The sequence below is a fragment of the Barbus barbus genome, assembly GCF_936440315.1.
Source record: "Barbus barbus genome assembly, chromosome: 2".
NCBI lineage: Eukaryota > Metazoa > Chordata > Actinopteri > Cypriniformes > Cyprinidae > Barbus > Barbus barbus.
In genome coordinates this window covers 36743674-36770504 of record NC_136730.1, presented here as the reverse complement: position 1 = coordinate 36770504, position 26831 = coordinate 36743674, and the positions used below count along the sequence as shown (strand labels likewise).

At 38.2% G+C, this 26831-nt stretch overlaps 1 protein-coding gene across 1 annotated transcript; it reads right to left on the bottom strand.

Annotated features, from left to right (window-relative positions):
* Nucleotides 1-18442: 18442 nt before the first annotated feature.
* On the bottom strand, nt 18443-21143 carry LOC306885117 (transcription factor Sox-17-alpha-A-like). Its single transcript, XM_079441461.1, has 2 exons — nt 20744-21143; nt 18443-19684 (listed from the first exon to the last, which is right to left on the bottom strand). The coding sequence occupies exons 1-2, from the start codon at nt 21033-21035 to the stop codon at nt 18672-18674; spliced, it is 1305 nt and encodes a 434-aa protein (XP_079297587.1). The 5' UTR covers nt 21036-21143; the 3' UTR covers nt 18443-18671.
* Nucleotides 21144-26831: the final 5688 nt, after the last annotated feature.

Below are 26831 nucleotides of genomic sequence, written 5' to 3'. Positions count from 1 at the left end.
CATCCACTCTTTCGTCCCAAACATATTAAAAGGCCAAATTCAGTAAATACGTTATTGATGATATATATTTTGTACACGCAAGAAGATGAAGCCAGAATATAAACGCAATGTGCAAAGTTTCACATTAAATGGCTTCCCATAGAAAACCATTAGAAGGAAAACACTGAAGCATTGGATTGCGTTCATATTCCGGCCTCATCTGCTTGTCTTTGTAAACTATGCATCATTAATATGGTGAATGCTGAATTTGATCTTTTAACATTTCCTGTTACCCATCACCCCCCATTTGGGGCCTCACAGGTGAAAATAACCTACCTAAATTAAAATGGTAACAGTTCCTGACAAAGTGTGCTACACAAAAAAATTAGGTATCTTTGGAAAGAAGAGTTTACTATCTTTACTATCCATCATCCAGAGTTGATAATGCTCAAAAAGATAAAAAGTTATAGGCACTGACGTGCCTTGAAAAATGTTTTTCCACACTGAATGTTTTTTGATTTCATATACAAATACATGAAATAAGTCCTGGAGCAATCAAGAAAAGTAATGGATTGAAAGCCACGTGTCTCATGAGTTTATATTTCAAATTTGAAGAAGATACCATGAAAAATGAGATTCCTGCAATATTTTTTCTGAAACTATTTATAGTCCTCCCAGCCCCCTGTTTGAGGAAAAATAACCACCAAATGTATTGCAGAATTATACAAACTATTTTAGTCATTATACATATTCCTGCATAGTTTTTCAATTATAGAATAATAGACAGAATTTTAGACATCATATAAGTGATTTATTTGAGCACTAAAAAATACAAAAATAATTATTTGAGTAATAAAAAAGGAAAAAAAATAGCTTTGTATATAGTATGTATACAGAAGTATTCTGATTGCCAGACAAGAAGTGATATTGGCAGACATGGTCATTAATACAAGTCAGTAATCATATATTACAATGTTTTGTTGCACTGTTTATGATTGGAATATTGCCGCGGGTGCTTAATATGGATTACAAATGGCCTAAACTTGCATTTTGTTCAGAAATACCTTTGTGTTATTCTTTTGAGAGGTGATCAAAATATTTGCAGCTGGGAAACAGATGAAAAATGTATACGCTTGTGCTGCAGTTCTATGGATGTTTTGCCCTCCAAATCTTCGAGCCGGTCACATGACTTAAAGCTATAGGGAGGGTCTGTAAATACTATTGGAGAAAGCGTAACGGCTAACTCTGACAACGTGTCCGTTAATAACCAATCACATTACAGCCTTGACGTAATTTAATTTCAGTCAGAGTTGTGCAACACTCGATCGCCATTTACAATCGTCTCAATCGTCTCTAATAGACCATTTCAAGGACGTAAACAATAACAAAGTCGTTGGAAGCTATTGCGCATGTCTGGTCCTGAAGCATTTCTGGTAGCGCCATTTTTAAATCTCAGATCTATCAAAACCTACAGCGCCAAACATATTATAGCACAGTACAAATATACACGGATAGCTCTAAAGATCCTGAATCTGGAATAACAGCAGTTTACATACCCAAATTCAAAGTCAAAATATCAAAAAGAATATCAGATCGTATATCTGTTTTTACTACAGAGATTATAGCAATGTATCCAGCTCTTCAGTGGATAGAAGAAGTACAACCAATAAGATTAGTAATTTGTACAGTCTCCCTTTCAATTTTAAATAGCTTGTTAAGTGGAATTGCAATAGCAAGACAAGATAGGATATTTGAAGTGATGCAGACTTTATTTAGAATAAGACAATCTGGACTTACAGTAAACTTCATGTGGGTACCATCCCATATGGGTGTGGAAGGAAATGAGGAGGCAGACCATCTGGCTAAACAGACTTTAAAACATGCACAGATTGACATTAAAGTGTCAATGAGTAAAACAGAAGTAAAAGGGATAATTGCAAAAGAAATAAGAAATACATGGCAGAAGGAGTGGCATAGTGGAATAAAAGGTAGACACTTATATCACATTCAAGAGAAGGTAGGTCAAGAAAGAAGAAAGTTTGGCAATAGAAAAGATGACGTTTTAATGTCAAGAATGCGTATTGGACACTGTTGAATCAGTGTCTGTATAGAATGGGGAAGCATGAAAATGGAAATTGTGATAGATGTGGTCATGCTGAATCAATAGAACATGTAAATAGTCATAAGGTAAATATTTCATTTAAAAAATATATATGTAGGCTACTACAAACATTTTCAAGAAATAAGTAATTTGTACATTTACATTATTGATAAGGGAAAAATACATTGTGTAACTGTGTTTACAAACCATGAATAAAAATTTTCGTAAACAGTATAGGGATTCGTGTAGCCTATTTCATTCATTCACCGGACCTAAAACATATGTAAGTTTCAAATTCATTGGCTCAAGTTAACATTTATAGTAATAATGGCAGTGTAGATCTTATTTGCATTTGAAGTGATATTATAAAGCCTGTAAACATATATAGAAGGTAATATTTTGATTTCTCCGGTTCTCTGCACTGGCACTTACACAACCGGAAGTATCTATGCACACACTCACTAGACCGGAAATCCAAGATGGCGGAGATATGCAACTAGCCCATTACTCGTCAGCAGCGATGCTAAAGCTACAGCAAAAATGGAAGTTCCAATACAGAATTCTAAATATGGCAGCAGGCTTGTTTCTCTGGCGCACAAGGTCTATACATCTAAATTGTACATTTCAGCATAAATCAAAACGTACAAAAATTTACATTTTATACCTGTAAATATTACGTACTAATACCTAGGCTATGTATTAAACAACGGCTGCCATTTCAGAAATCTGGTCGCCAAGCAAATACACACAACCTGATTCACATTTAAACTGTTTACTTTAATTGTAACGAACTGATTACTTTGGCCTTATAATGCAGTTCTCTGTTCACAACATAAGTGTAAAAAATAAATGCTTATGAGGACTGCAAAGGAAACTGGTTACTGTTTGATCCATGATCATAAACATGCCTCTTACTAAATATGATTAACTTAAATCAAATTTTGTAACTTTACATAAGGCATTATAGGAAGAAACTACATGCATTATAAAAGCATAATATTGTAATATAAAAAATACATACACTCAAGTCATGTCAAGTCACCTTTATTTATATAGTGTAAAATTGCTTTGACACAGTAAATTGTGTCAAAGCAACTGCACAATATCAAAAAAGGAAAATAGTGTGTCAATAATGTAAAATGAAAAGATTAAAAAAAGATTTTCAGTTAAAGGCATTTCATTATTGAATTCAGTGATGTCATCATCCAGCTCTGATCAGTTTAAATAGTGTCTTTGCAATCAGGTCAACGATATCGCTGGAAATGAAGCGTCCCCAACTAAGCAAGCCAGAGGCGACAGTGGCAAGGAACCAAAACTCCATCGGTGACAGAATGGAGAAATAAACCTTGGGAGAAACCAGGCTCAGTCGGGGGGGGGGGCAGTTCTCCTCTGGCCAAACGAACCAGCAGTTCAATTCCAAGTGCAGCAAAGTCAGATTGTAAGGGCTCAACTGGTTCCAGTGGTCTTTCCCGATGGCTGTCTAAGTGGTGGGGTCCTCACTGGGGATCTGTCTCTGGCGCTCATCTCGGTGTCCTGGTCTCCGCTGACGTTCAGGGCTGTAGAGGTCGTCTCTGGGTGCTGATCCACCATCTGATCCGGACATGGACTGAGAAAGAGAATAGAAACAAACAAATATTAGCGTAGATGCCACTCCTGAACCAAATCTTAAGACCGGGGGAAACATTACAAGTATTCGCATTTCGCACTTGTTGATCATAACGAGGTTGTAAGTACTGCTTCAAAATGCCAAAAGAAGAAACAAGAGCAAGAGACAAAAAGTAGAGAATAGGCAATTTATTGAAAATTGCATTTAAACTCAAACAGGCTGTTCAACAACTGATTAAAAGTTTAAGACCATAGACTTAAAAAGTTAAAATCTGCACAAACAAGTGGTAGACCCAAAAATAACATCAGGGGAACACGCAGGATGGTCCAAAAGAGTGATGTTATTCTCCTGGAAGAGGTCCTTTTTTTTCAGTAAACATAATTACATAAATGATACGCCAACAAAAATGATGGCATAAAGGCAGATTGCTGATAAAAGTTTAGAATATATAGATATTTTGATATTTTAGGATCACACCTCATATATAAATATATTGTGTGTGTGTGTCTATAAAGGCACGTGCCATATTTACAAGTGACACAATCATACTTAATATAACTCCCTTTAATTACAGTAATTTGTAGCAGCAGCTATTGTTTAACCAGCATTCTTAATCAACTCTACTTCCATCTGCGGTCCTCATCACTGTATGCTGAAATATCTGGCTGGAATGTGTGTCTCTATATTTAACCCTTTGTATTAGTTTAGACGCTGGCTTCAGATCATAGAGCGAGCAGGCTTATGCTTGGAAACTATCCAAGACATGTTTAGGATAAACATAGAATTTGCACTCTTTTAGTGAATGGCTAAGGTGAAAGTATGGAGGTATTCTGTCTGTCGCTCTCCTAGTGCAATGGCTAGTCTGTGTTCACTGAGCCTGTACTTGGTAAGGATCTGTCTCTGCTTTGTGTCTTTGACACTGGAGATATTCTTCTAATTCATAATTTAATTTTATAGTTCAATAGAGTTGTAATTTACTTTGTGTTTTGGTTTCTTGATCCCAATGTTCCAGATATATATTTTTAGATTGTTTGATAATTTGATTTATTTTGATGTTTGGCTGAGAAGCAGTGCTGGTCTGAGACTGGTTAGTGTTAGTACTGTTAGTCAGGTTAGTAAGTCTCAGAACCAGCTGACTGAGTGGACACTTTACGGGGTTCAGTTCTTAGGTTTGTAGTGCTCCAGAGCGCCCCCTAATGCCCGCTCCTCCAGAGGGCCCTCAAGTGTCCACTCCTCCAGAGGGGGAGCATCCCCAAAACTCCGCCATGGCCTCCAGAGTCTCCAGTCCCACAATGGTTCCTGGAATCCCCTGGTCCACCATGGCTCCTGGAATCCCCAGACCCGCCCTACCCTGCACCAGCCTCCAGGGCGCCCATCCCCCCTCCCCGGTGTTACTATTACGGCACGGGACACGCCTTCTGGGAGGGGGAGGGAATGTTAAGAGTCTGTGGCCGTGTCCAAATTCAGGGTCTGCATCCTTCGGAGTACTCATTTGAAGGATGTTACGTCACAGCGCCGCGACGAAGGCTGTCCAAATTCGTAGGATCCTTCAAATGCGGCCCACAAATACGTCCTCCTTTTCCCCGAATTGGAAGGATGGGTGTGGTGGATCCTTTCCCGTCCTACCTATCCCATAATTCTTTTCGGCAGAGCGTAATGGCGGACGAAGCGAGCGGTAGCGGAGTGGGAGAGGAGTTTCTCTGACAAAACAAGCTAAAGTTTATGCTTCGGCTCAATGAATTTGTAGGAGAAATTAGTAGAATACTTAAAAACAAATAAAAATAGGCTATAATGGCTTACCTGGATGTGACTGTCTTGTAGTCTGATATAAAAAACTCTCCGACAACGAGCAAAGAAAGTATTTAATTTAATTGCTTTATTTCTTCCAAAATAATTAAAATGAGGAGAATAACTCTTTGTTTGTCCATTTTATCGCTTCTTGCTTGGCGCTGTCACGGTTGCTAGGCAACAGGATATGAGCAACGGGTAAGGGAGGGAACTGAAAGAAGGGTAGGCTGTCCAAATTCACAAACACCGACTTCCGGGTTTTGCGGACGTCGGAGGATCCCTCCTCCTTCAACCGGGTAGGAAGGATCCTAAGGAGGATGCAGACCCTGAATTTGGACACAGCCTGTCTGTCCCTCTCCCTCTCTAATCACAACGCACGCCCTCACCTGGAATCACCTGATTAGTAATTCAAGCCACCTGCACCTCATCAGCACCTAATCACCCCAGCACTACTTAAACACACACCCTATTCCAGTCAGTTGTCAGATCTCGCTTACACAATGTGGACTCTCATAGCTCTTCGCTGCGATTTACCTGTAAGACTTCTTACCTCTTGCTCCTCTCCATTGTTGGTTCCTTGTGTATACCTCTTGAGTGGAGAAGGGGTGGTGGAGGAGGGATGCTGATTAACCGTCAAATTAATAGAGGTATGTCAGCTGTATTTACATCCCTGCGTTGATTTAACTTGAGTGCGAACCTCCTGTGTTAAGTATCTGACGCGCTCCTCCTGAACTTTGTTAATAAAACATCATGTACAGGCCTGAGGCTCGGCAGAGCTGCACTAATTCTCTACCGTTTTTATTTACAGTTTGGTCGATTTGTTTCTTGGTGGGAGGTTTTTTTGTGAGACTCAGTGGGTTTTGGCCAAATACATGTTCATTGCCCTTAGGATCTATGTTATCAGGTTCAGATCTAGTTCTTGCATAGTCTCCACACAGCAGTTGTGTCGCTGTTTCCCTGGGCCTGCAAATGGCTGATCTCTGTGTAGATGTTCAGATATTCCTCATCGTGGTAAGGGAATTCTGCTGGATGAATGTAGATGGCACAAATATAAGTGTCAGTGGTTGAAATGCCAATTTGATAGTTTAGTTTTAACCAACAATGAAATTTACTTAGTGTAATAATATAAATGTGTTTGGCCAGAGCTTCCCTGTACCACACCAAAATTTCTCCCGAGTCTCGTCCACGGTGGACTGTGGGTAGTTTAACTGAGGGTACAATTACTTAGCCTGAGGGACAGTAGGTAAGCGCATCCTTTCGACACCAGGTTTCAGTGAGTGGTAATGATATTGATAATGTCAGCATCTGGGTCTGTGCTTTTAGGACCAAAATTCGAAGAATGAAGACCCTCAATATTCCAACAACTTATATGAAATGAACGCATTAGTATTTTAGTAATATTTGGGGTGAATGGACTGGTGGTATTGTGGAGTTGGTAACAGGTGTCTCGGTGATGCTGGACTGCGACTCAGGGCTGCATCTTTTTAGAGTCTTTGCAAAAATACGGACTCTGTCTTTGTATAGGTGAAGTCCATCATACAGGTGTTGGAGGCCGATGTGGTGGGCAAGGTGTACATTGGGGAGCGCAGAACAGCCATGGGAAATTTCAGCATTGCTGTAGATGACGTGTGGTGGTGTCGTGTCTTGGGAAAAGCGTGGAGATTATGATTCGGGACTCTGGGAACTTTTTGCTGGAGATTTCTGCCATTTTCCTCACTGCATCAGAAGTACTGTTGCGCAGCGAGTGAAGGTCATACGTCCCAGTGTGAATGATAATACAGGAGGGGTGTCCTGTGAAGTCTCTGATGAATATGGTGGGTGTGGCCTGTTGTGCTACATCGCTTTCCAGTGACTTTTTGTTGTGGAAAGAGCTTCTGAGGGTCCAGGAATTTTCCATTAGAGTCCATGAAGAGGAGAACATCTGGATCAGGTTCTGGGGTCTGGGCAGGTGAGGCCTGTGTTGCTGCAGTTGTCTGTGTGTTTGTCGTAGGCACTCATTCTGTGTTTGTGTAGTTTGGTTTGTCTGGAGCTGTATTGTAGTGAAGTGTATTGTCTTTTGTGTTTTTCTGTAACTTCTCATTTCTCGCAGCTGTCTGGAAAAGTTCACTTCCTTTTTTTCTGTGTCCTCCTCTAGTTTGTATAACTGTAAGTGGAGAGTTCGGTTTTCTTCTTGAAGTTCTCTGAGAGCTCTTGTAAATTCAGTGATGGAGGAGCTGGTGTTTTTCTTCAGCTGCTGGAGTTCATCTTTGAGCTCCTGGATGTGTGTGTGTGTGTGTGTGTGTGTGTGAGAGAGAGTTTGGCCTGAGTGTGTTCTCTGAATTCAGTGAAGGGCTTCTGTAATTTTTCAGGAGCTCATTCTTAGAGTTTCTGCCTCTACTCTCCTCGTCAGCTGGTGAAATTAATGTTCAATCGGATTTAAATCTGGAGATTGACTTGGGCAATCTAAGACTTTCCATTCCTTTGCCCTTATAAATTCCTTGACTGAACTGGCAGGGTGTTTTGGGTCATTGTCCTGATGCAATATGAAACACTTCCCAATTAATCTGGTGGCATTTCCTTGAATATTTGTAGGCAAGATGGTTTTGTACCCTTCCAAACTCCTTCTGCTACTGTCATCATACATTAAGTCATCAGTAAAATTGAGAGGGCTTGTTCCAGAGACAGCCATACATGCCCATGCCATGACACCACCTCCACCGTGCTTTACAGATGAGGCTGTATGCTTGGGATCATTGCAGTTCACCTTTTTCTTTTCTAATTTTTTGCTTTCCCATCACTTAGATAAAGGTTCATCTTTGTCTCATTGGTCCATAAACACAGTTGCAAAACTCTTCTGGCTCACCTTTGTGGTTTTTTGCAAACTCTAATCTTGTCTTTCTATTTTTGGAGTGGAGTGGTCAGAGGTTTGCATCTTGCTGTGTAGCATCTGTAATTCTGTGTCAGTCTCCTGAGGACAGTAGATTGTCAGAGCATCACCCCAGCTTTCTGGAAGTTGTTGGTGATTTTACAGACACGTCTTTTAGGGTTCATTTTCACAGCTTTTGATTTTGTCTGTCATCAACTACTGTTGTTTTCTCAGCTGATCAGGTTGCTGGTGTCGCTGGTGGTTTCCAAACTCTTGATTTCTCCATGCCCTTTATTTATGCTATAGCTCTAACTGACTACTTTTCTTTTAGCATCCACATTGCTTGTTTTTCTCTCAAAGTCAGCTCCCTCATCTTCATCCTGGTTTGTGTCGTCATCATCAAATGCAAGATTCAGAAGTAATGGATATAACTCATACAACACATTCCCTGCTTTCAATATCTGAAGAATTAACGCAAAACACACAGCCGATCACTTAGAAAGACCTGTGAGGCAACTGTTCCAATACTTATGCTCACATCAGATAGGGGGATGAAACTGTAAAAGCGCTGAACTTCTTAGCTGGTAAAACATCTGTTGAATTGCCCAATAATAAAATGCGACATTCTGTAGTTTTGTCTCATATTCATCTTTTAATCATATTTGTAAATGTCTTGACTCCACAGCCAACAGAGAAATTTTGTCATTACTGTTTCAGTACTTTTGGAGGGCTATTATTTATATATATATATATATATATATATATATATATATATATATATATATATATATATATATATATATATATATATAATCTATAACAACATAAGGTTTGCTTTGTCTCCCAGCACAGTCTCAAGAGCATGGAGCAGATTCCAGTGGCCTGTAGCACGAAGCCAGTTTCACGTTTTCCCAAGGCAAGTTTGAATTTAGTTTGAGCAAACTCTTGAGTTTTCGGACTCCGGAAGATGGGTTGGTTTTGTCACCATGGTAACTTATGCTACACACCTACCCTTCTCCAGAGCAGGTTTTATTCTGGTTAAGAGATCGCAAACTCAAACTGGACCAATCAGCTGTGAGCAAAGTGACATCTGATGCAATGAAGCCACTCCCCCATATCTCTAGCTCCAAATGAAAGCTTTGGTTACAATTTTAGTCAAAATTGACGGACTTTTGCGGCTACTTATTTATTATAGTTATATTAAATATAATTGTTTACAATTCATATAATATATTCCTATAATTATTTTATGAAGTGGCTATTCATTTTACGCTATGCATTTACATTCAATTACATATAGATACATACAGACGCTTCAATATTCAGCTTTTAAAGTTACTAAATTTTTTTTTTTTTTTTTTTTTTTTCCCTTTTGAGCTCTGTATATAAATTAAATTCAGTAGATTCCTTTTGCATTGCCATTTTCTTTCTTCTCAAAATATTGTTGCAGCAGAAGTGTTTATTCCTGCCTTGTAAATGCATATAAATTTTATTTTTAATAACATCTCTTAATCTTCAGCAGAAAAGTGAATCCAACTGACGCTCTGCTGATGCTCTCCACGCTCCGTGTGATTGACTGTTTTCTGCACGTCACACTTTCAGGTTCGCGTGCTCCAGAGTTAATCACAAAGTCTGGTTCAAACTCTGAGTTGACAGAACGTTTATATCGAGCTTTGTGAGCCTGTTGATCCTGATCTAAACCAGGGCTGCGTTTAGCCCTGAAAAGAAACGGTGCAAAACATTTATTAAACTGAAACGGTGATGCGTTGAACATCCTGTTCTGATGACGCAAGTGTTGCAACTATGGCAGCTGAGATAGATCACTCTGTGTGTTGTTTTTGAAGAATTTTCAGAGCCTGATAAAATAAAAATATTTTTTTTACGGTATAAATTTTAAATACTGCAAAATACGCTCTGTTACAGTCACTGCCCTTGCCGTCCAGAATAAAAGAGAACATCCCTATATCGAGTGAAGGGATTTGTGGAAACTGTGGTTCCTAATTATTGGGATCCAACATTTGCCTCGCATTTCAGGATGAAAATAAATTTCAGGTGAAAGATAATCCACTTCTTACCGAAACTGTTATGATCTATATGACCTTATTATTTTTATTGTGAGTATTAGGCTTATTATTATTGCTGATCACTGTTGTTGTGTATTGATATTGTAATATTTACTATTATATAATCAGAGGAGCATAGAAAAGTTTATGAAAGTGTCACTCCACAATACAATAGCAAAATATATAAATATGTATAGTATTTTTGTTACATTAGTTTCTAGCACACCTTCCTGAGGAAAGGATATGGACCAGAAGACATTGTAATTACTACATATTTAGACAGACTTAAAGAAGTTCCAGATCTATACTTGTGCTCTTATTTCAGTTATTTTGCCTTTATGTAAATAAACATGTGCAAACAATATACTTGCTCTTGTGAATTTATTTAGATGTTAATTATTTATTTAGAAATTCATTATCATCATGTTGATATGCTATGTTACTATAAAACTCTTACGACAAACATGCCTTCTAATATCTTCAGTTAATGACTTCACTTGGACCCATTGTGCGATCGGTCTCTTTAATACCGCGTGGTTTATATACACGTTGCTGCAGATTGGGCTGACTTTTTTTTGACACCCACCAAACAAGAGAAAACTTCTCAAACCCCGTTGCACACCGTTTCCAGGAAACATGTCATTCAACCCGGAAACCGTAGCAAAACGTTGGGCACCGGTGTGAACCTGAATGTGCCCCAGGTTGGATTTGTTTGGTTTTGTCAACTCTAAACCTACTCTGAGTATGTTCATCTCGCTTCGTGCTGGAGACAGGCAGTTACTCTAGGAGAGCTAGACAGGGCTGTAGGTCCTTAACCCATCAGCAGGACCGGTATCTGGTCCTCTGTGGGTTTCAAATTCAGTTCCTGGAGGGCCGCAGCCCTGTAGAGTTTAGTTCCAACCCTGCTCCAACTCTCTTACCATGTAGTTTTCAAATAAGCCTTAATGACTTGATTAGCTGGATCAGGTGTGTTTAATTAGGGTTGCATCTAAACTGTGCTGGGCTATGGCCCTCCAGGAACTGAGTTTGACACCCCTGCTTTAGATTAAAACCCGCAAAGAACTATGCAAGTATACTGAATTTACAGTGTACGTTTCTGTAATTATAGCGTACCTTTAAAGAATGTACGTGTAGGTATAAGGGAACAATGTGTTATGTTTGGGTAATAAGGGGTAACAACCAGATATGCAACCTGCAAAGAACAGCGTAAGTAAACTGAAGTTACTGCATAACTTTTTTTTGTAATTATAGTGTACCTCCATGTAGGTATAGGGGAATAATATGGCGACGTTTGGGGAATAAAGGGGTAGCAACCTGTAAAATTGCAAATCATTTATACTGTAAGCATTTTGAAACTTTGGGGTACCTATTCTAATATAACATGGTATGGCCTAAACCAGGTGTGCCCAACTCTGTTCCTGAGATCTACCTTCCTGCAGAGTTCAGCGCCAACCCTGATTAAACACAACTGAACCAACTAATTAGGATCTGAAGGAGCTCTTGATAATTAAAGACCGGTGTGTTTGATCCGGGTTGGAACTGAACTTTGCAGGAAGGTAGATCTCCAGGAACAGGGTTGGGCACCCCTGGCCTAAACAATCTTATGTTTGGGAGTGATTTAGAAAGATGATGATTTTTATACTGGTATTTTATTATAGGCCTATTTTTAAACATTCTATTATTAAAGGAAACAGGATTGAGATTACTGAACAACACAACTGGACATCTAGTGAAATGAGTTAATGCGTTTCAGCTATGATTTATAATTCACGAGTCGGCTTACCTTATGAAAGCTTATTCGTTGATCTCAGCAACTTCCCAACACCATTATCACCAAATAACTTTGCATGATATACCATCAAGGTTCCATGCAACTTAAAACAAGCTTCCCTCTTTCCAGCTGTTCGCAGAAAAAAAAAAAACCTTATACAACATTTGTATTTCAGTGGATGTATACTGTGTTTTCATAGCAAAAAAAAATATATAGAAAAAAAGAAAAGGGGGTTTAATTTTGTCACGGATCTGTCTGTCCTCCAACTATCACAACACACGCACCTGATTTCACCTGAGCCTTAATCAAGCACACCTGCACGTCATCAGATCCTCATTAACACGCACCATAAAAGCTCACACCTCACATCAGTCAAGTGTCCGGTCTCATTTATGTCAAGACGTTTATAATACACATTTATGGATCAGAGTTAATGCGAAGTGGACTGCTAAAGATATCTCTACGAATTGCCTGCTACTTACCTCCTTGTGTACTTACCTCCAGTGTTCTCTCCAGCGTGTGTTCCCCAGTCTGTCTGCTCCAGTGATCGGTTCCAGAAGTCTGCTACTGCATCTGCGTACGGTGTATGTTCAGCTCCTAATTTCTAGAATTCCTGTCAAGACAAAGATTCCAAGTTACCGTCTCATCACACTCAAACTGGTCAATCGTATTTCTCAATCACGATATCCTCATCCATCTGCTCTGCTGTTTACCAATAAACACCTGTTATTCACTAATATCTGTTTGAGTCCTGCTTTCCGTAACAAATTTGGCCATCAAACAACTAAAACTAGTGCAATATTTTTCTTTGTAGTTACTGTGAAAATATACGCTTGTTCTGTGTTTAAGTCCAACTTGTTCGTCCCTTATTCCATGTAGTTACAGGGTAAATACAACATTTGCGGATTGTAAATTTAAAGTGGTGCTTGTTCCCCCGCTTATTCCATGTAGTTACAGGGTAAGTGGCTGAAATGAATTGTTCTAAAACGATTGTTTATATAGTAGGTCATACATTATATATCAGGTAATATATTAATAAATGTGAATGTTTTATTTAATTCAAATATTATTTGAAATTTGTGTTTTTAAATTAAAATCACACACCATGACAACAGTAATAACACAGGCAACCGATAATAAAAGACAAATTATTACACCAGTTCAGAAAAAACCCTAAGCTAAGAAACTAAATTCTTATATAGCTTATACAGTTAAACCAAATTCTTTTGAAAAGCTTAAGAACAAATTTAAGATCTTGTTCAATTTTCTCAAGTTTTTCATCCATTGACGAAGTTGAACCATTATGGCCAAACCAATCACGTCAATAAACACACAGTAATAAACACTGAAAGTCAAGAACTATAGCGAACTGACAGGATTTTATCGTCTTTGATTTTACCGTTTTGATCCATGTCCTCAAGCACCATTTTGACTAGTTCACAGTTCCCGGTTTCAATCGCCACTCAAAGTGTGAGAACGTGGACAAAGCCCATTCCAGTCAGTTTCAAAAATCTCTCTCCGCTTTGATTAGTTTTCTTGTATTTTTGACACGTATTCCTGTCATGAGCGCCGCAGACACAGATAGACTCGTCTCAAGTGCCAATCAAGCTGTTTCCAGTTTGAACACACAAACACACACCAGGCAGTTTCAAAGTTGACCCTCATGCGCTTGGATTATTTTTTTCTATTTTCCACACGTTTCCATCTTAAGCCCTAAATACACTGCTCGATTTTTGGCTGTCCCAGATGAAAGATTGGCATCTTGAAACAATCGTGGCTCCTAATCGGTCGTCCTGTGTAGTACAGTGAGAGAGGTTCAAAGACGGCCGTTGTCACGGTCTTGTGACCAAAGACAGCCACTAAAAATGCGACATGAAATCAATGCCACATGGTGCTAAAACATAAAACAGCTTGCCTCAAGCTCTTATCCATTCCTCTTTTGCCGCTTCCACTTTTTCAGCACATAAATAATACAACTGCTAAAGTGTGATTTATCATGCTCTTTTTGTTTACAGTAACGTGCATTGTAGTGTATGAGTCAATAGGTGTCATCATCGTACAGTCTACACACAAGTCATGGCCAAGTTTATTAGATCCATATCGCACAGTGTGACATGCAGTGATCTTATAGGATTGCTAAAATCATGCAGTGTGTTTTGGCCTTTAAGCACAGCAGACACGGATTTTGTCGCACTCAGAACCGTTTGCATTTGGAGCGCCACATTCCTAAATTCCAGGGTTGCCAGGTTTTCACAACAAAACCCGCCCAATTGCAACTCAAAACTAGTCCAATCGTGTTTCGATGGGGGTTCCCCGGTAAAAATTCCCAGGGAAAACCGCGGACTTGGCAACACTGTTCCTAACCCAGGACCGTTGGGTTACTTATTACTGATATCAACCCAAATTGGGTCAAATCAAGTCAGCTTCCTAACCCAACACTCTGGATCGTTTGGATTGAAACAATCCAGCGTGTTTTAAAAAGTAGGCACACAAGGTGTATGTTTTTGCTAAATCGCTTGCAAATATAAGATTGTTGTATAGCCTACATACCACATAATATTAGAATAGGTACCTCTTAGTTTCATAGAACTTACAGTAGAAATAATTTGTAATTTTACAGGTTTTATTCCCCAAACTTCACATATTATTCCCTTATACCTACACGGATGTACTGAATACACTATAATTGCAAAAAAGTTACACTGTAAATTCTGTTTACTTACGCAGTACGTTGCGGGTTGTAATCGAAAGCGTTACAGTAGAATATGGCAACATGAGAATGAGAGATTTTTGAATGAACTATCCCTTTAGAGGAATACATCTTTATCAAGACGCAATACTCGTTCCGTATCTCAGGGAACCAAGGTTACGATAGTAACCAAGTAAATTTTATACATTAGCAACTACACCAAAGCAAAGTTTCAAACTTTGAATAAAGAGGTCCACAATTAAATTTTAATATAAGCTGAATTAGATCCTGTATTGACCTTTTAATATGGGCGTTCAATCCTTCGCATGGAGGGCCTACATCCTGCAGATATAGTCTCCTGTATGCCCCAACACACCTGCCTCGATATTTTTGGTAGTCATGAAAAACTTGATTAGCTTCTGTTAGAACTGGAGTTAAAGCTTCACTCTGCATTTTATCTATTTTAATTTTTTTCTATTTGTTTAAAAAAAAAAAAAAAATCTTGCTACGTGTACTGTGTTGTAACTGGGACTTGTCACAGCACTTACATATCATTGTCCTTTTGTCGGTTTAATTTCTTCTATTGTCCTAATTTATAAGTCGCTTTGCATAAACGTTTTTGCTAAATCATTAGATGTAAATAAAATATTAGAGATATAGCATTAGATAACAGTTGAATTAAGCTTCTGTCATGTCTGATTAGTCTTTTGTTCACATTTCTTGTTTTTATGGTTTTGCGTTTTCATGTATTTATGTTGGAAATTGTCATGTGAGTCCCTGTTAACCTCACTTTAGATGTGGCTCCGAACAGATTGATCTTTAGATGTGGCTCCGAACAGATTGATCAGTATATGACATAAAAATAGCACAACAGTGACTCAAGCCATCTGCATTCTAATCGCTCTTGCGGTACTTTGATGTCATACACCGATTAGTCTGCGTGGAGCTGCTTCATGTTGAACATACCTTATGTCCATACCAACCATATTATGTGTCATGTTCTCATTGGCTATGATCAATGTGTATTGTAAATGTTCCCTTAGTCTCAGGTTGTTCATGTAACCTACTTTTGATGAGTTTTTGCTAAGTCTGTTTATGTTCAAGTTCAAGTCTTTTCAAGTTTATTCTGTATCTGTTTATTTGGTTTGTTTTTTAATAAAACTGCATTTGGGTTAGCAACTTAGCTTTAATGGATAACCTTTACAGGTTCATTCTACCCTTGAATAAGTTTGTGTCCCACATGGGCTACCCCAGTCAAAAATCCTGGAGGTGATACTGCTTGTGAGATGGATTTTAGACATTTGACTCAAATTCTTCCTGATACAGCATACCGGTAGTTTGTACAGATACTGAAAGGCCTCATTGTGGTCTTAGCTCTATATCACCAGCTAAGACCACAACACAGACCGAAACAACTCAAAAACTGTAGCGCAGACACCCATTAATAAGATTTCTGCTCCTCTACTTTTTTCCTTTTGTTCTTGCTTAGTGGGTGCTTAAAGACAATATTCAGTAAAATTTATTAATTTAGTTGTACTTGAACTATTGAAAGAGATTTACTGAATAATTAACCTTAATTATGCTATCTTCTGCAGAGCTGTTTTATATTTATATTAAATTTGTAATTATAACCGGATTTATTGATTCCTGAAATAAAGAACTTTATGACACTGATGCTGTTTTTTTCCTGTTTATTACTGTAAAGCTGCTTAAAAGGATTCTGTATAGCTTGTATAGTCACGTGATTTTGATGACACATGAAATTCAGCTAGAGGGTAGGAAGTGACGAGCAGAATGGACGAGATGGAGGAAAGTCTGTACTGTACTGGTTTAGATACTATTACAAGAGAAAGGTATAAACAGAAAATCACAAGATATGTTGGACGTGATCCTAATGTTATGATTCAGAAGCATACTTAAGCGATGCCTCTGACATGGGCTTACCTTTCTGAAAACCATGGTTAACTGTCGGATCCCAGTCTACAGCCTCAACTTAATACTTAACATAATTAGAATTTAACCAAAACAAGTGGCCCATGGCTGGGCACCCCTGGTCTAGACATTTGACACTGAAAAAATAGGCACAGGACACTAACATTGAAAAACTAAAATACTTAGAGGGGCATGCATATAGAAAATCAGGCTTGTTTTAGTTGGGACAATTAATTAAGTTGATGTATAAATAAACAGAAAAACAGATTTCACAATAAGACTTCTGTAAAGTTTGTTTTAATTTGTAATCCTGTTAAAATAGGTTGCATTTAGAGACTTGCTTCAAGTAACAAAACCAGTAACAGAATAATTCATGTGTGTCAAATATATTTATACTTCTAAGGGTCATATCAGTGAAAAATAGCTTATTGTGTCATTGCATAGAGCTACTATGCAGTGTGAATCTATATTTAGAAGCAGCACAACTGGAATGGGTTTGGGAAAGCCGTGCCTATGAAAGTGATAAGGCCAGGGAGGAGACACATATTTCAAGGATTATAAATTCCTGTCACACAAACACACACACATAAAGGCACATTCCTTGTCAGACAGAAGACATCCCATCGATTGCAGCTGCTTCTCGTAGACATTGTGCCTCTCTGCCTTAAAACTTGAATTAAGTTTTTTGAAAATTTAATAATGCAGAAAGTTTTGTGTGAGGGGTAGGTTTAGGAGTAGAGTTAGGGGATAAAAAATACAGTTTGAAAAAACATTACGCTTATGGAATGTCCCAATAAAACATTGAAACCTCAGTGAGTGAGTGTGCGTGCGTGTGTGTGTGTGTGTGAATGTCACTGATTCATACATGTTGCTGTCAGACGCATGACATAAAAACACTCAAATGTGTGGCTTTTTGGACTTTGTCCCAACCCCATGGAATTAAAAAAAAAAAAAAAAAAATCTTGCCATTATATGAAATGTTCTTCCTTGTCATCTATTAGATTAAACGGAGATCAAATGGAGACCTGTGCTTTCTATGCTTCCACTGAAGTTTCATAGCAGACTTCAACAATATCCCAATCTGTTCTAAGCTTTGCCAACTACAACAAAGTATGACATCAAAAGTCATGTTTTTATATACATTTTAGGAGAAACATGGAAGACAGAGTTGATACTTTCATGATACATTACAGAGAACTTCATTAAATATTCTAATACCTCTAATCAAGATCACTTTACTAGTAACACACAACTGTATGTGCATATTGTGCATACAGTGCATATTGCTTTCACAGTTCCTATTTTTCGACTGTATTGTGCTTGCATACTTTGAGACTGTTACCTCACATTCTTGCTAGCATTAAAACATTTTTGTTTAGTAAAAGATTCTGATCATATTTAAGTCAATAGAGGGTTGAGCTGTATATAATAATGAGATAAGCAGTGAATGACTGACAAGTTTGCAGTAGTTCCTCGACTGAGACTTTGACTCAAGGGGAAATTGTAATATGCTTTCCTTCCTTCTTTCTTGTTTATCCTCAAAAATGCAATAATAATATAAAAAGTAATAGCTCCTTTGTAAGGGTTTTCTATGCATCTCATTTTATGCTGACAATATATATATACTAGCATATAGATGGCCTCAAAACTAACATGGACTAAAATCTACAAAACTCAAATTATGGTTTAATATTGCCATTTTTAAAGACAGTAAGCAACTACACAAAGTTAAACATTTTATATTTTAAGGCCCCTGAAATTTCAATTAGACAGCTTTATTAGTTAAAGGGGTGTGTCATTAAATTTTCATTGATTGAACATTGAAAATAATCAGTGTCTGAGGTTACAATGAAAATATGTGTGATTCAGGTTTTATCAAAAAGAACATAAAATCTCCTCAGGAATTACTATAGCCACAGTAGTACACAGCAGTGCTAGCATCAGACAGTACAGTTGAGATTAGGTTGGACCCCTGCAAAGGTACACGGGGGATCCCATAAGCGAGGCATTGCTCAAACTCCACTTCATCCACCATTTCACTAGAACCTTGATTCTGAGCTGCTGCAGGGGCCTGAGAGTGTGGCTCAGGAATGCTGTGCTTATATGTGTGATGGTCAACAGGAAGTGACAATTCCTCATAAGGATGCTTCAACTGAGAGTTGGAACTATAATGGTCATCTAAAGTTGAAGGACAGTTCAGGTAATCAGGAGGGATGGCTTGATGAGAAGAAGAGCTTTTGTTAAACATGGTGTGAGATATTGGGTGGGTGAGGGAATTAAGATGAATACTAGAACTGTGACTGGTTTCTGGTCTGGTACTCTCATTAAGAGTTTGCTGTGGGTGAACATTGTTCATTAGATTAAACTGTGTATTGCTGGAAGTCTGTAAGTTAGGATTGGTGTGTGTGTTGATGTTGCAGTGAGTAATGCTGTGAAAATGTGTGTTTGTGAGTGATTTGATGTTAGTTTGACCTTGCATGTTGGTGTGAATGTTTGTGTTTTCCTGAAAGTGGTGCTCTTGGTGGTTATGGTAGCTGTATGCTGACTGATGGTGATTGTCCTGAAGATGGGCAAAAAACTCAGTCGTCCCAGCGTCCATAGGAGAGTGGTCGGGTGTAGGCAAGCTGTAGGGCTCAAACAAAGTCTGGGTCTCACAGTATGGAGGCAGCCTAGCTTGGGGCAGTTCTGAATATCCAACACTCATACCCTTCATGCCCAGAGGGATCTGAGCATCCCCCACCCCATGAAACACAAAGCTAGAGTCCAGTCGTTTATTTCGTTTCACCTGTTTACGACGCCGTGGCCGATATTTGTAGTTTGGGTGGTCTTGCATATGTTTCACTCGGAGACGTTCCGCCTCCTCAACAAATGGACGTTTGTCCACTATTGGTAAAGCTTTCCATGACTTACCTACAAATAATATGAAAGAGAATAGAATATAAATTATTAAATGAATTCAACACATTCAAGAGACAGAACATTTATAAAAACTATTTTGTAAATACATTTTGGACTGCACACTGAGCATTTTATATAGTAATATCTGACAGCATGCTTGATATTTAAGCATAATATCTATGGATGAATATATCTGATTTATTCTAATGTATTCCATTTATTCTATTCCAGAACTTGTGTATATAAGAGTTCCTTATCACACTTAATGATACATAATTTCATACTACCTGCAAATAACTTTATTTGTACTAATTATTATAAAGCAACAATGGACATAATATAAACCGAACATTTTAGAACAGCAAAAATAAGTTTCTGTTAAATCATAATATAAATATAAATTACTTTAAAGATTATATTATAAAGCTAAATGACAACTTTGTTGTGTGGTTCACTGTCAGCATCGCTTATTCACTTACAATTGCTTTAACTTGTATAACTATAACTATAGATTTTAGCCATTTTATCATAGACAATTCATTCATAGTTTTAAAAAGTACTAAAATGATTCAGATAAACCTGTAACTGAAGTAAAACTGTTGCAAATAGTTGCAGAATTTTTTTATTTATTTATTTATTTATTTTTTTACACATGGAAAAAGCTATAGGCTTTAAACATAGGCTACATGAATGACAATATGACATTAGCGATGCAATGAATCAACTTTTATATCACATTGGCACAATAACTTCCATATGTGTCCGTGTAAAGTCGAGTTCTTATGTATTTGACGCCAATATGCATATTTCCCACATTATTATTATTAATATTATTTTCAAACTGTATTTATAGACTTGATGTTTTATAAGCAATGATTCTTTTGATTTGAATAATTCTGTTAAAAGCTGTTTAATATCTGTCTTTTAAATGAATACATATTACATGACGCAAAACATATAAAACAAGCAAAAATTAAAGAAAACTATAAATAAAAGAAAAATGTATTAAATGCACAGTTAATGTATTATTTTTTGTTAGTTATTATTATTATTTTTTTAATCTCTACTCACCGAGCATTTTACTCAGCTCTGCATTGTGCAGATCTGGGTTTTGCTGCGCAAGCCTCTTGCGTTCATCTTTCGCCCACACCATAAATGCGTTCATCGGCCTGCGGATGCGCGGTTCGCTCTTTCCGCGCCCGGGACCCGCTGAAGAACATGTCTCGTGTTTTGCTTTCGTGTCAGAAGGCGGACTGAGCGGATCCACCCACGCGCACTGCCTCATTCCAGACATCAAGACTGAGCTGGTGCCTCGGGTCTGGCTCGGGTCGTCACTGGCGTAACCCGCATCGGGACTGCTCATCTCCTACACTCACCGGGCGCGTATCCTTGGTGATCCTTCAATTTTTTTTTTTTTTTTGCTCAGTTTCCCTTCGCTAAACGCACACAGTATACTCAACAGTAAGGTCATAAGTGCATAGCGAGTTATCAGGCAGCTTTAAACTCAGCAGCCACCAATCGCAACCCGGGTGGGCGGACCGCGCCGTGAAAGGTGTGAAAGAATCCTTATTCAGAGCCTTTCGCCACACGGGAGACAAGACTGGAAACATTTTCCTTTTCAGGAAGTCAGCTTTAAAAAATAAAATAAAATAAGTTGCCTCACATGTAACATATAATGAAGTTATGGTTTCGACCTAATTTATTCCCAAAATACATTGCATGTATAGCTTTTAATCTAACTTTTAGCTACTGCAGCATTTAGGAAACTTATGAAATGTATTTTCTTCTTAGGCCGCTTATACTATCAAAATACATATTTATAATGAAATAAATTAAAATTAATTTTACAAGCACACATTTATTTTATTTTGTAATTTTTATTGATTTATTTATTTATTTGCAAGACATAATATCCATCTCTAAGTGGTCCTTTGAAACTGCAACTTTTATTTATTTTGCAAAGGTTTTTTTTTTTTTTTTTGGTTGGCAGTATGTCTAAATATTTGTTATACAGATAATATAAAATAAATGCAACGTTTGGATTAGGATTAATATCCTGCCAGCAGATGTAGCCTAACTGAATTTGCAAACAGTAGTAGTAGTAAAGGATTGTCACGCGCTGATAATGGCATGCCAACTGCGCAAGAAGCGAAAGGTGTTATACTGTATTGTATGCAGTGTATTATGTTAAAGGCACTCTCAGTTTCTCATACCGTTGAATTAAATTGTAGTGGGATTTACCATTAGTGTTTGTTGGAGGACTGGCTCTAAACAGTAGTAAATGTAAAGTGTTCTTAAAAATCTTTAGTTTAAAAGTAATAAGAGAAAATAAAGTGTTTTTTTTAGACATCTGTAATGCAATTTATAATAATAATAATTAAATTCATTAAATTAATAAAACTATTTATATAATATTGTGGCAATATTTCTATTACCATGGTAAAGGGATCTCTGTGGTAACAGCACTGTGCTTCTCCTGGCTTATTGCTTTAATGGACAAATGTGCATGTAAATTGAAAAATGTTCATGTTTTGAGAACTAAAAGGTCCCTATCTGCTAATGTGTTACGGGAGCAATTGGGAACTTTACCAAAACCACATCCTGTTTTCGCTTACCTTGATTTGAATTTTTACTCTCTAACTCTTAATGTTAGTTTTGCTACATGTTTGTATGCTTACAGGAGAGCATTTTATTTTTATTTCTTTAGTGAGTCAGAGCTGCACATATGCTAGATAATCAAAACTCTAGATTCACCAAGACACAAAATCACTGTCCCAACAATTCACCCCACCTTATCATACACATAAAAACAACAGTGTGTATTTTCACTGCATTCTGGCACAGAGGCAATGCCCTACATACTGGCACTGTAATATATAATATATTTTACTTCTGAAGAACCAATGGACCACACTTGTGTGTCTGTGTAATGGTGAGTGTGAACACATATATAGCTTTCATCTGACTCATGTAAAGTCCCCCGGCACTCAGGAGCCAATGCTATTGTGTAATTCCCCACAAAGACTTGCCTGGCGACAGTATGTGTGTATATTCATGAGTGTGAGCTTATGTGTGGATCTTTCTGTGAGGGAAAGGGTGTGTGTGTCTGGAGTCGGACAGTATGTGCTCCTGTGCCAAGTACAGGAAGCAGTTTGTGGGGGACAGGAAATGCAGGCGGAAGCACAAGTCTAGATAAGGGTGAGAGACCTCTCCCATACACACACACACACTTTACTTATCCTAACTTACTTATGATTTTTATACACTTTAACTGTTTTTATATACAGCCAGTTATAAATACTAAAACCTAACCCTAACACAAAACTTAAAAAAAAAAAAAAAAAAAAAAAAAAAAAATTAACTTTACTTATTTAATTTGTACACTATGTTTGTCAGGGAGTTTTGTGTTAAGCTCACTCCTGGGTACAAATTTGTTCCCAAAATATGGTTAAATAGGTACACATGCCCATAGACTCACCCCTCGATCCATCCCAGACTCCCCTAGGCCTTACTGGTGCCTCACATACATGTTAACACTCTAAAAAATGGTAGCCAGAATCAGTAGGGACAGACTTGTACTGAGGTCTGGGCAGGCAAAACCAACAAAATGGGCAGATCTTTAGCCGAGGGGATCTTGGGGAGGGGACCACCTTTGGAAAAGTGTTACACCACAGTAAGAATGATCAATTTGACAAGGGATGGGGGAAGGACTGTGATGAAGTTCAGGGCAATGTGTGACCAAGCATGGGAGGGGATGAGGAGGAAGGCTTGTTGGAACATTCATTCTGGGCAAAACATTAGCAGGCAACAACAAATTGATGGACCTCTTCAACAATAGAAGGTCACAACCCCCCTGGCAGATGGATACCAGCATCCTCCTCAATCCTGGATGGCAATCCTCCTCTGGGCATCTCAAGCCATCCAAAAGGGCCTCCATAACCAGAACCTTGATGTCGCCACCACCTATTAAGGCTGGATTGGACAGGGAGTCACTGAGGAGCATGAGAAGTGCCTATTACCAGATAAAAGCACAATTAAGGAGACAATGCAGAGCATAATACAACACCCAGGACTTATTTGAAAACATTCCAAAGATCATGGTAGATCATGGATCCCAGACATATCCACCACTTTCTCCTCTTGTGGAAAAAAAAGCACAGAGCAAGGAGACATGGCAGCACATAAACAATGCTTACGACAGAAATGACAACAAGAAAGAAAGCGCTGAGAGTTGAAGAATGTTCAACTTTGGGTAAAACGCAGCGCTCATCACTGTCACTTTTTAGTCAGCTATCCAATCACAGTGGAAGAGGGGTGGGACTAATATAGACCAACCGTCATACCCTGCTTGTACTACGACTGAACAACAATGGAGAAGTTAATATTTCTTGTCTCCGAGCATTTATGTCTTTACCAGATGGAATTGCCGGACTACCATATTATTGTTATGAAATAATGCTTTGGAGAAACATTTAATTCGTTATGTGTCTGTCATATTACTTCAGCAGATATTCCATATCATAGCAAACACAGCGTCTTGACTGAAAAAATGCTGCACTCCCAAGTGCTCAACAGAGCATCTGGTGTTTTCAGCTAGCTAAAAACATTTTGGTGGACACGTGGCCTCAATGTGGGGATGTGTGATTCACCAGCCCGGGATGACCCTGCATAGTGGAAGCCTGGCGAACTCAAGAACAAAATAGGTAGAAGCAAAGTGTACAAATCTGCCAAAGTAAATGTACATAATAGGTACATAATAGGTAGAAGCAAAGTCTACACATCTGCCAAAGTATATGCATTGGACTTTGGTGATGCAGCTCTGCCTCTATTCAGCTATGAGATGAGTCTGGTCAAACTGCATAGGTTCAGGTTCTGTCAAGGATTCAGGATGTGTGTGAGATGTGAATTTAAATTGCATTTATTTACAGAGATGTATTATGTCACACTTCACACTTCTCTAGTAAACTTCGTCTGTGTGTGAAGACTCTGCAGGCCATGGCGTAGTGCAAATCTGTGAATGAATGTTCAATCATGTCATGTCAATCAGAACACATTTCATGCATAGAACTCTCTTCTAACAAGCTGGTTATCTGAATCAGGTGTGATAAATAAGAAAGTCATGCAAAATATGCAGAGCAGTGGTACACAAGGACTGGAATTGATAACCACTGATCTATAGGGCCTTTCACACTGCTTTAGTTCCAGAACTAAAAGTACAGTACTAAAGTACTGGGACGATTTTGTGAGAACTATTTCCCAGTACCATTTAAAGGGTTGCATTCGCACTGACAGTGGGTACTAAGTGACGTAAGCCGGTCGACAGCGACGTAATTTGTTCAACAACGTAAACAAAGAAGAACAACGTTTACAACAGGAGGATTGAGGATGGTGTGATCAGAGCTGTGTTTTTGTCTCGCGGGTGTCACAATAATGGACATGGAATTTCGTCGTATACGTCAAGCGATTGAAAGAATGGAAAGGAGGACTAAAGAATCTCCAATAACAATTTGCAATGTTACATTTCATTGAAGCTGATAGAAGCACAAAACGCTGTAGACAAAGTCTTCAGGTAAATGCCGTTTATAAATGCTCTCAGTATGATACAATGTTTACACATTATATGTTTACACGGTGTTTTAAATCATGGCGGGTGAGGGCGTTTTCGTACGCGTTTAGCCAATCTTACGTTTAGTCAGCACTTACGTCACGGATAGTTCCTAGAACTGTTTTAGACCCTACTCTGAAGTAGGAGCTAATTTAGTTCCTCCAAACGGAGTTCCTGGAACTAAAACTGTTCCTAGTTCCCGCAGTGCGAACACACCAAAAAAGTGGGTAGTTCCACAATTAGTTTGGGTTCTATGAAAAGGTTCCTGCGGTGCGAAAGGCCCTTATGACATTGTTTTATGTTTTTTATTATCTATTTATTTGTTTGTTTACTTTTTTGGTGTGTGTCTCTTTGTTACTGAGGGATTTGCGGAGTAAAAATTATAGCTTTTATTTTGAAGCAAAAAAACAAAACAAATTAGACCCTTGGGGCAGAGGTGGGGGACTCGAGTCACATGAGTTGACTCGAGTTGCAAATTTAAGGACTTGTCAATTTTGTAAGGACTTGTTTATTTTTATAAATCATTGAGACATACATTGAGACATACAGTAAATTGGTAAACTAAATGCAAGACACCGAGCCAATGGCACCAGTGATCCGATTCTGTGCAGTTCATGGCACAGAAATACATACAGTGCACCAAATACAGAGAGCAAGAGAATCTCCCAAGATCGTTTCATTTGGACATAAACACTTTGAAATTAACCGTATTCACAAAAGGAGATTGGCTTTATTCACAACTTACACAGCCAGGATGCTGCCACTTCAAAAAGGAAAGTAGCTGACACATTAGTTGAATATCTAGAGAGAGCATAATGTAGAAAATAGCATGGGTCTTTATTTGTTTTCAAACTTAGCTTAAGCCTGACACTAAATTAATCCTTAAATGCATACCTCGGGTCTTTAGCAACCTGGGATGTCATTCACTGCCCTCTCCTTCCGTCATCTTTTAAAGTTAGACATCAACATTATTAGTATTCGTCAATTTATTCATTATAAACAACATAACAAAAAAATTATAAAAAAATAAAGAATGTCTGTTTTCTCTGCACCAATAGCCTTGTGGGCAGTGTGCCGACATACAGCACCGTTGCGCTCCGGGCATCCTCGAGTTTAGGACCTTTCCCGATCCCATCCCCTCTCTCTCCCACTTCATTGCTCATTCATCTCATCCCACGTCATTGCTCTACTATCCTATAAAATTAAAGGCAAAAAACATTTTTTTGTAAAAAGTATATAAGGTCGCCAGAGACCCGAGTTATGTAAATGTGCAAGTAGATTTTTCCTGCACAACATTATTTAAATATCTGATGACTCAATATGTGCAATACACCTTTATTCCTCAAGGTGGCATTTGATATACAATGATGATTCGATGTTTCACTCATAATTACTGCAGGCATAAAACAAAAGAATATCATCAGCAAAAATCTGGTTTGAATGGATTTACTGCTGAGCAATTAATGTACGCAATAAAATATAAATGTCACTGCCATTTGATGGGGGATGTGGTGAATAAGCTGCCAACGATCAAAATATTAATTTTGAAGTCAT

Bases quoted from the DNA above. Each gene is read 5' to 3' on its own strand.
- LOC306885117 (XM_079441461.1), bottom strand. From the start codon at position 21,035: ATGAGCAGTCCCGATGCGGGTTACGCCAGTGACGACCCGAGCCAGACC. The intron at 19,685-20,743 runs GTGAGTAGAGAT...TATTATTTGTAG, and splicing joins AGAGCTGAGTAAAATGCTCG to GTAAGTCATGGAAAGCTTTA.